Source organism: Zalophus californianus, chromosome 1 (genome assembly GCF_009762305.2).
Source record: "Zalophus californianus isolate mZalCal1 chromosome 1, mZalCal1.pri.v2, whole genome shotgun sequence".
In the NCBI taxonomy this organism is placed as follows: Eukaryota; Metazoa; Chordata; class Mammalia; order Carnivora; family Otariidae; genus Zalophus; species Zalophus californianus.
This window is the reverse complement of record NC_045595.1, coordinates 198,683,702-198,694,415: the sequence shown is the minus strand read 5'-3', so window position 1 is coordinate 198,694,415 and position 10,714 is coordinate 198,683,702. Positions and strand designations below refer to the sequence as shown.

The window sequence follows — 10,714 nt, the reverse complement described above, 5'->3', positions numbered from 1 at the left end:
TGATTCAAATTCACTTGACCTACAACTTTTCTGTTTATACAAATCAGGTAAGAATTTAGTAGACTTCCTATCTATTTCACTTCTAGGAACACCATGATGAACTAGCCAATGCCGTAAATCTACATGAGTCAGACTGCTGCTTTGACTCTGCTGTAATATTATGGTAACTACACCCACCTGGCCTTTGGTGGTAGAGTCCGGTCACTTGGCCTGCCCATCACCCCTGGACCTAATTATTCCCAATGCATTTAGTTTTTTCCAATTGAGTAGCAGCATTTCCCACGGTAAGTTCTGGCCTACAGGGTACAGTGGATACAGAGCTTTTCAAGGATGCCTGGGCTCCTCTCACAAATTTATTTCTCAAAAGATTAGGAAAAAGTAGATCTTCTGACCCTCCCAGTGTGGGTGAGTAAGCCTTAAATGATAAATCCACTCTAACATTCCATCTCCCTAAGCCTTTTAATCCCTTCCTGTACGGTAAACCATGGCAGGTTGGGCATTTCCAATTCACTCAAGGTGGGCCATTTTTCAGTCCATGTTTCAGCCAACCTAATAAACAAACCATCAGACCTTTTTTAATCCCTCAAGCTACAGCATTCAAAGTAGAATCTCTGCTTATGGTCCCATATTGATACACTTAGCTTGATGCAAATTTGTGTTCTTTCCCTATTATCCCTCATTCTTGGTATTCATTCCCGCACAAGTTTAGAAAAGCAGATCTTTTGACGTGCAACACACCTCCTCATGGATCATACATTTTACTTCATCTTTAGAGGCCTCTTGGGACTTGAGTCTAGTTAGAGATTTTGAAATGAAGAAGAGTGGTGGGGTGGGTCCTGAAGAGAATCAGCATTGTTATCTTCTCATGACAGCTGCCCCAGGGATGCCATTGCTGTTTCCTCAAGCAAGGCAGGATGAATACCTTCAGACTATGACAGATGGTGATGATGCCCTGACCCAGAAGGTAGGCAGAACAATTCCACTGGCAAAGAAGACTCATCAGAATTTAGGGGCTCGGCATTCCCAGCTTCATCAGGGTCTTCCCACAAGTCCCCTTCCCAATTTATAGAATCCCATTCTATCCCAATCAACGCCCTCACTTTAACGGTAGACACCCTGAAAGGCCAGGGAGTTCAACTTGTATTCAGCCAATCACAGGACAAGGTTGTATTTCATTTTCATTATTTTAGGCTCTGCAGCTACAGGAGATTAAGGTCTCCCCTTCAGGGCACACATGGAAGCTCTTAGGTCATTTATGCAGCACCTCAGCTGGGAATTCAAATCTCTGAGCTCATGTTTTTCTTTCACCACTTTGTCCAGCAATATTAGGAGCAACCAACCAGTGTCATATTCCTTAGTTTTCAAAAAAATGTTTGAAAGTGTCATATACAGAGTAACTTAGCTCCTTGCTTTTTATGAGAAGTTGATTAGGAGTATCCACTGCAGATATTTTATCTCTATATAAATTGTTCATACCATGTATGAAATAAGTGCTGTCTTTACTACTGGAAATAGAACCATTAGCATCTTTAGATCTAATCAGATAAGAGAGGCAATTCCAGAAACACCAGAAGGAATTCAGAAAACTCATCCTTAATATTCTGCTCCCCTAAGGGGTGCCTGGGGGGCCCAGTCACTTAAACGTCCAACTCTTGGTTTCCGCTCACATTGTGGTCTCAGAATTATGGGACTGAGCCCCAAGTTGTTGGGTTCTGCATTCAGTGGGAAGTCTGCTTCCCCTCCCCCTTTCAATCTGGCTCTGCCCTCACTCATGCTCTCTATCTCTCTCTGTCTCTCTCTGAAATAAGTAAATGAATCTTTAAAATCACTCGTGGTTCCAAAATGTGTATTAGCCAGAGTTCTCCAGAGAAACAGAACAAATAGGATATGTATAGACATATGCAGGTTTTTTATGAGGAATTGGCTGACATGATTATGGAAGCCAAGAAGTCCCACAGTCTGCCACCAGCAAGGTGGAGGCTTGGGAAACGTAAGGTTTCTAGCCAGCCCTAAGGGAACTAAGGTGTAGTAAGTCCCAGTCCAAGTCCTAAGCCCAAGAACTAGGAATGCTGATATCCAAGGCAAGAGAAGATGGATGTCTCAGCTCAACCAAAGAGAGTCCATTCACCCTCTCCCTGCCTTTTGTTCTGTTCAGGCCCTCAATGGATCAAGTGATGCCCACCCACTATGGTGAGGGCTACCTTTTTACTCAGTCCACAGGTTCAAATTTTGATCTCCTTCAGAAGCATCCTCACAGACACACCCATAAATAATGTTTTACCAGCTATCTGGGCATCCCTTAGCCCAGACAAGTTGACACACAAAAACCATCAAACCTCCTAATAAATTTTGTGGGGATAACTCTTTGCAAGTATGAAATAGTAATATTAATATTTACTTCACTGATAATTGTTAAGATAAATTCATAAAATCAGTAAAAACTAGTCTTTTCAAAGCTTCTAAGTTTGATTTTTGCCTTCCAATTCTATCTACCATTGAAAAAACTCACTTCATTCCTGCCATACTTCGAAGGGCTAATATCATTAAATATATACAAAGTATCATATCAGCAAGGAATCCTATCACTGAACATCTTTAAAAAGCTGGAACCAAACTTACTTCTTATCTTACTGAAATATTGAGTTTTTTTTCAGTAATTTAAATGTTTTCAACAAAATTTTTCTTCTCCACAGCATCATGCCTCTTCATGCAATAATGTGAGTTTACGGTCAGCTTCCATGTTATTGTTGGATAAGCAAAATAATCTCAAATTCAGTGTTTTAGCAGTTACTTAATTGACAGATGTTAGTATGCTATCAAGCACTCTGTTGATTTAAACTGACATTTTCGGCAGAGCAATACTTTTTTGGATCAGCAAAGTAGTGCGTTGATTGTGTTTTTGATGCGAGCTCCATAGCTGAGTAACTCCACAAAGTTTTCAGCCATAGATGTTGTGCTACCCATATTCCCACACAAAGCTTAATCTCCAAATCACATTGGCTAACCTTATATGGTTTTATACAGTTCAGATCTAGTCGTTTTAAATCAACAATGAAGAAAAAAAATTCCACTTCTCAACATGATGTTAAAAAAGCTATACCTAAAAGAATTGTTGTGTGGGGCGCCGGGGTGGCTCAGTCGTTAAGCGTCTGCCTTCCGCTCAGGTCATGATCCCAGGGTCCTGGAATCGAGCCCCGCATCGGGCTCCCTGATCGGCGGGAAGCCTGCTTCTCCCTCTCCCACTCCCCCTGCTTGTGTTCCCTCTCTTGCTGTGTCTCTCTCTGTAAAGTAAATAAATAAAATCTTTAAAAAAAAAAAACTTAAAAAATAAATAAAAATAAAAGAATTGTGTTAGTAGTATCAGTGCATTAGTCTAGTTGCAACTAAAAACACTCTGCTTAGCTTTAATTATCCTGTGAGTTGGTCTTCTATATCACCACCTACTTCCTGAATACACAGTATCATTGGAAAGTGGTATTTGATTGACCTCATACCGCAGATTCTTCCAAGCAAATATTTTTTTTCAGGCAAATATCTTTACTACCATATTTCACTGGTGTGTCAGCAATTGTGTGTTTTATTTAGTCTCAGCAACCGAGAGTGCTATTTTACAAGAAGCCCACATAGCACCAATATTTATGTGTGCAATGTTGAACATCTGTTTCTGTCAGCTTTTTAACTCATTAGTCTTTTTTACGAAGAACTCTTTTGGTTTTAAATGTATTTATTTATATGTTTTATGTAAACACCAGGGAAGTTTTGATGGTTTCATCCCTTAATTATCCAATGTATCTCCACAAATAATACACTGTGGTTTTAGCAAATTACCATTATTTATGGTTCAAAAACTGATCTCAGTATACTAGGAATTACACTTGGGAGTTAAAGGAGTATGAGCTCTTGGTTTTCAGCTCTTTAGAATCGCCACCATTGGCCCAACATCAGCTGCAACATTCACAGTTATATCTGCTCTAATCAAGCCGAATGTGACTTGTTTCTGCTTATGTAAATTAGGAATAAACACTGTTAATTGTATTTCCTATGATAACTAATAATGTTACACTGTAATTTGAAAAGCAGGTGTCAGTAAAGGCATCAATTATTCTAAAAATAACAAATTATAAAAATACATATAAAAGTTTACATTTTCTCAAAATTTTACATCCATTAGGGTTACAGTGGGCAAATTAACCTTAAAATGTCACATGTTACAATATGGTCCTACTTGTTATGGCTAACATGAAGCTTGTATCATATGTGACTCAAAACACCCCAACTGTTTTATATCATGGTCCGAAACGATACCGCTGATTACAAACCAGGATGGCCTGGTGAAATGAAATTGCTGCAACACTTTGAAATGTTTACTCTCAATGCTTATACTTATCTTGCCCCAAACTAACAACAAAGAGTTTTTCACTGGCTCCAGTACACAAGCTCACACTTCATTACCCAAGTCTAGAAGGTAGAGAAGGATTGAAAAGAAATAATAACAGGGACGCTTGAGTGGCTCAGTTGGTTAAGGGTCTGACTTCGGCTCAGGTCATGATCTCAGGGTCCTGGGATCCATCAAGCCCCATATTGGGATTCCTGCTCAGCGGGGAGCCTGCTTCTCCCTCTGCCCCTCCCCCTGCTTATGCACTCTCTCTCTCTCTCTCTCAAATAAATAAATAAAATCTTTAAAAAATAATAATGCCACAAATGTATGTAGTTACAGATTGTGGTATGGCTATAAAGGAAAAATACAGTGTGGTGTAAGCAAATGAAACAGGAATCTTATTTCTATTGAAAGGCCAGGAAAATCCTTTCCAAAGAAGGATGAATGGATGAGGGGCACCTTCTAGGTAGAAAATGAGAAGACATCAAATTGCACAGAACCCAAAACTGAAAGGAGGCCAGAATGGCCATAGGTTGGGAGAGAACATAAGTCCTAGGAAATAAGCAAAGTGAGAGAGGAAAGCCCAGAGCCTGCAGGGTACTCTATATTGTTAAGGAGTCTGAATTTTTCCTTGAAAGTGCTATTTAAAGGACAAGATTAGGTTGTGGTTGCAGGGTCTTTTATAATCAGATTTGTACCACATACGCCAGATTCAAAATAACTTTTGGAAGGAACGTGGGACCCAGTGTTAGTCTGGGTGTAGAAGGTAGGAGTGAGAGAGCCCAAAGATACAGCATTTTCTATTTTTGACAATTTGCAGTGTTTGTATGTTTGCAGTTGTTATTGTAGCATATTGTATGAAATCAATAAATATCTTTAATGAATTAACAAATGGATTTATTTTGTATGCTGTACAAAGAGTATAACTTTTTTCCTAATACAGAAGTTCCTGGTATAAATAAGAATATAAAGTACATCAATAATTCATAGTATTCTTGGGCTGCCTGGGTGGCTCAGTGGGTTGAGTGTCCAACTCTTGATTTTGGCTCAGGTCATGATCTCAGGGTAGTGGGATCGAGCCCCCTGTTGGGCTCCACACTCAGCAGGGAGTCTGCTTGAGATTCACTCTCTCCTTCTCCCTGTGCCCTTCCTCCCCTATCTAAAATAAATAAATAAATCTTTAAAATAATTCATAGTGTTCTTAAGAAAGGCTAAAAGTAATTCTGTTAAGTAAAATTATAAAACAAAGTTCTGATGGTGATGGCCATCCTCAAGTCACTTCTAAGAATTACTGGTGGTAAGATAGCATTGCTGTTGATACTTTAAAGCCTGAGTCAACTTTTCTTAGATATTTATAGGATGACTTTATAGATAAAATATAGGAGCAACTATTTGTGCTAGATGGTTTTATTGCAGACAGTTTTTCATCCTTTCCTGTAAGGAAATTATTCACTGCTGCTTATTGCCCTGGAGTTCAAGGGGCTCATTATGGAAAGACAATTTATTCCCTGCTCCGTTGACACTGAACCTGGCCCTGCAATGTGCTTTGGCCAATGGAATATGAATGGACATGGTATATAATACATTGGAGAAGAATCTTTAAGATGTACTAATAAATTTGCCAGCCCATTTGTTTCTGTCTTCTGTCTGGGTCCTGGAATGGAAAAATATGTAAGGTTGTCAGTGATCTTAGCCTATGTGTAGCTTAAACAAGAAATAAATGTTGCTTTATTTTGCATCCACTGAGATTTCATGGTTGCTTATTCCCTCAGCAAATCTGCTAAAACAATCTGTACAGTGACAATTTAGTAAATGAATTGTGGCAAAGACCTCATCTTTATTTTACTCACTGCTGAATTTTCAGTGTTTGGACAATACTAACATAGAGTTAGAACTCACTAAATAGCTTTGGATGAATTAATAGAGTGGTGAATTGAGTGAATTAAATAAGAGGATAGTCATCTTCATTACAGAGAAAATTTTGAAAGTCAAAGTAAGATATAAAAAAGAAGGATAGATATAGAATGGGGTCACATTGAAAAAAACCAGGAATTCAGTCACCTTTGATGCAGTATGAAGAAATTGACAAATGTAGATTGTCCTCAATTCACTCCAATTTGTCTTCTTCCTCTCTGAGTTTCCCAAATGTCCTCCCATTGCAAATATTGAAGGTTTCATCTTTCTTGACATTTCATCAGTTTTCTACAATGTTGAACAACCACATTTTTTGAAACACATTCTCCCTTCCGCAATGCCACACTCTGCTGGTTTTCTACTTATTTTCCTGACTTCTCAGGCAGTAAGTGTTGACATTACCTACTCATGGCTTTGTCCAAGACTTCTTTCTTCACACTCCATACTTCCTAGATGATTTCATCCATAAACACAGCTTCAGTTACCACCTATTCAAGAATAACTGACACTATCACATCTTTCATATTTACTTCATGGTTGAGCTTCAGCCCTGGATGGCTGTCTCTGCCTGACACCTGCAAGTAGTTCTCTCCAAGACAGGGAGCAAAGCCAAAGGTACTGAATACTTCTGGGGTGTTTCATAAGCTGAGAACTAGAACATGTCCATTGAGTCTCTCTCTAATGTTAGCAAGAGTTTTTTTGTAAAGTGATAGAGATAAATTCAAATAGGAATAAGATGAATTAGTCAGTGATAAGGAAATTGAGTAGGATGTGTGAATAGGTACAACATTAATAAAGTTTGTTATGGGACAAAGAAGTAGGTTGTCAGTTTCAGGTGAAAGTGCATACTTTGACATTCAGGTACATTTCACATTTGTGGGATTGGTAGCAGAAAATAAAAGCTACAATACGTCTTTTGTTAAAGGTAAGTCTTATGTTAGATGACTAATAACAATAACTATGCATTTTAGATATTTTTCTGCCCTAATTTGACACTGAAAATAAGATCTTGCCATTTTTTAAAAGTAAATGTTTGATAGATTGTCATTATTTACCGGTTTAATTTAGAAACATTCTATTAGCCAGTTGGACATGAAACTATGGTCTCCCCAAATTTAAAAAAGCATAGTTAAAATGTGATGTCTAGAGTAGCAGAGTGTATTCCATATATCTCTTTTCACTTGGAAATAAACATCTAAACTGACATTCTTGAGATTTTTGCAGAGTGTAACAGTTAATTTTATGTGTCAGTTTGACTAAGCCATGGTACCCCACTGTTTGGTTGAATACTTCTGGATGTTGCCCTGTAGGTAATTTTTAGAGATGATTCACATTTAAATCAGTAAACTTTGAGTGAAATAGATTACCTTCCATCACAGGGTTGGACCTCATTAATTCCCTTAAGGCCTTAACAGAAAAGACCATGTTCCCTAAGGGACTGTAGTATCAACTCTTCTCTGGGTGTCCAGGCTTTGAGCCTGCCTTGCAGATTTTGGACTTGCCAGTTATGACAGTCATGTGTGCCAATTCTGTAAAATAATACTTAAGAAATAAATATTCTTATTTACAAATACAGTAAAATATTTTTATGTATTTAAGATATATGCATATATATCTTATATATTTAACATATGTATTTCTCAGGAGAACCCTTATTAATACACTAGGATTCTCTTGAATTTCAAATAGAAGTGGGAGGCAATTTGAAAAGACCTTTTACAAGGCTTTTAAACTACAGGTAATATTCATTTTCTTTTTTAATCGGGGTAGTAGTTACATGGATATTTACTTTATTAATATTCTTTAAAATATATTTTCCATATATAATCTCTGCAATATTAATCTGTTTCACAATTGAAAAAGTAAGATGAAAATTAAATTTGGAATTTTAATTTCCAGATGAGTATATAGTATATAAGATATAAGCCAATATCTATTCATTTCATTTATGAGATGGTACCAATTCTAGTTTGTCCTCCATATAAAACAGATGAGGGGGTGGGGTCGCGGTATAGACGCTGCCGGCCAGCCCTTCCCAGCCCGCTCCGCACGGCCTCGGGAGCTTCAGCTGCCCTCTGGTGTGCAGAATTTCAAGAAAATCAGATGGCATCCGGAGATTTCTGCTCACCTGGAGAGGGGATGGAAATACTCCAACAAGTGTGCAGCAAACAGCTTCCTCCTTGTAACCTGAGTGAAGAGGACCTGTTACAGAACCCGTACTTCAGCAAACTGCTGCTGGGTCTCTCACAGCACATGGATGAGAGCGGCTTAAGCCTCACCCTGGCAAAGGAGCAGGCTCAGGCATGGAAGGAAGTTCGACTGCATAAGACAACATGGCTGAGGTCTGAGATTTTACAGAGAGTCATTCAAGAGCTGCTTGTGGACTACTATGTGAAGACACAAGACACAAATTTAACTTCTGAGGACAAAAAGTTTCATGAGACCCTTGAACAGCGGCTGCTCGTGACTGAACTGACACGACTGTTAGGTCCCAGCCAGGAGAGGGAAATGCCTCCACTGCTGGGGCTGGAGAAGGCAGACCTTCTGGAGCTCATGCCCTCCTCAGAGGATTTTGTGTGGATGAGAGCTCGGCTCCCACTGGACGTGGAGGAGCAGCTCAAGAAGAAATGTTTCACCCTGCTCTGCTACCATGACCCCAATTCAGATTCCGACAGTGAAACCTTGAAGGCAGCAAAGGTGTGGAAACTGGCGGAGGTCCTGGTGGGTGAGAAGAAGCAATGCCAGGATGCCAAGAGCCAGCAGAAGGAGCAGACGGTGCTGCTCGAGAAGAGTGCCACCTACTCCCAGGTACTTCTGCGCTGCCTTGCCTTGCTGCAGAGGCTTCTTCAGGAGCACCGGCTTAAGACTCAGTCTGAGCTGGACTGCATCAATGCCCAGTACCTGGAGATCAAGTGCAGTGCCATAATCCTTAAGCTGAGGATGGAGGAGCTAAAAATCTTGTCTGACACTTATACTGCTGAGAAAGTGGAAGTTCATCGTCTCATTAGGGACCGTTTGGAGGAGGCCATTCGCCTACAAGAACAGGACATGGAGAAGTCCCGACAGGTCCTGAGCACCTATGAGGTCCTTGGGGAGGAGTTTGACAGGCTGGTAAAAGAGTACACTCAACTCAAGCAGGCAGCTGAGAACAAGCTCTGGGCCCTCCGGGAGTTTAACAAGGCCTGTCGCTGAGCGCTGCCTGGTGGGGTTCCGGCGGCGGACTTGCGCACGGGTGCTGCCTCCCCCTCCTCCTGCTGAAAGGATCACCTCCACCTGAGGCCCACTTTCACTCCGGGAGTGTGGGGACGCTTGCTTGAAACACTGCAATGGGTTAGGCACCGTCCTGGTTTTTCTTCCTTGTTTACAGTGACTGAGTCTCTTCTGGGAAATGGAGCAGATTTATATAATTCTCTGTGCAGCTATTTGTCAGTGTTAGCCCTGTATTATATTTGATTATCTCCTGAATAAAGTGATGATGCTTCCTTTGGGCACGGATGAAAAAAACAAAAAACAAAAAAAAATAATAAAACAGATGAGGTCTTAACCTCAGATATGACATTTTGGTCACATATCTTCTATTTTCTTTTCTTCCTCTTCTTCTTCCTCTTCTTCTTCTCCTTCTCCTTCTTCTTTTTTTAATCCAGTAGGCCTTTTTACAGATAATCTCTTTGTTTCCAAGATTTTATTTATTTGAGACAGAAAGAGAAAGAGTGCAGGAGGAAGAGCAGAGGGAGAGGGACAAGCCAACTTCTGGTTAAGCATGAGCCCAATGTTGGGCTTATTCCAAGGATCCTGAGATCATGACCTGAGCCAAAGGCAGACGCTTAATGGACTGAGACACCCAGGCGCCCCTACAGATAATCTTTAAGACTTAATGATATAGGAAATAAAAATAACTTGCCTTTAAGAAGTCTTTATTGACCAACTTGTGATTGAATAGCCTCTTACTATATTTTCTTTATCCCTTTTCCATCAAACTTTACTTAATTCTGACTTACCAGTTTCCCCAGTCTTGCCGAGAGCTATATAGTAGGTGATTTAATTGAATAAACTCTATGAACTAAACCTTGCTTTTTTAGCTTCCAGATACCAGTCTCTCAAGTGAAGTGACGTCTATTTCAGAAAAGTTCAGAAACATTGTAGTTAACTGGGAAAAGGTCATTTGGCATGCCTATCATTCCTCTAGCCACACAATGTAAGTAGGTCCCTCCCACAGAGGGTGGGCAAAGAACCTATTTTAGAAACACAGACTTGGGCTGGTGCCCTGGTATAAACCTCTCCATCTTCAGCCATCAACTGCCCAGATTTGTTCAAGGAAATTCTCATTCTTTGTTAATCTCTTTTTTTCAAAATGAATGAGTGACTAACATAACGTAATAAAAAATAAAAAATAAAAAGTTAAAAAAAACTAATGAAAGCCCC

The 10,714-nt window shown here is 39.7% G+C and overlaps 1 protein-coding gene across 1 annotated transcript; it reads left to right on the top strand.

Annotated features, from left to right (window-relative positions):
• The first annotated feature begins 8,293 nt into the window (after positions 1-8,293).
• Positions 8,294-9,793, top strand: LOC113917878 (HAUS augmin-like complex subunit 4). The gene has a single exon (XM_035722159.1). It carries the CDS (start codon positions 8,396-8,398, stop codon positions 9,482-9,484), a length of 1,089 nt encoding a protein of 362 aa, XP_035578052.1. The 5' UTR covers positions 8,294-8,395; the 3' UTR covers positions 9,485-9,793.
• The last annotated feature ends 921 nt before the right edge of the window (positions 9,794-10,714 follow it).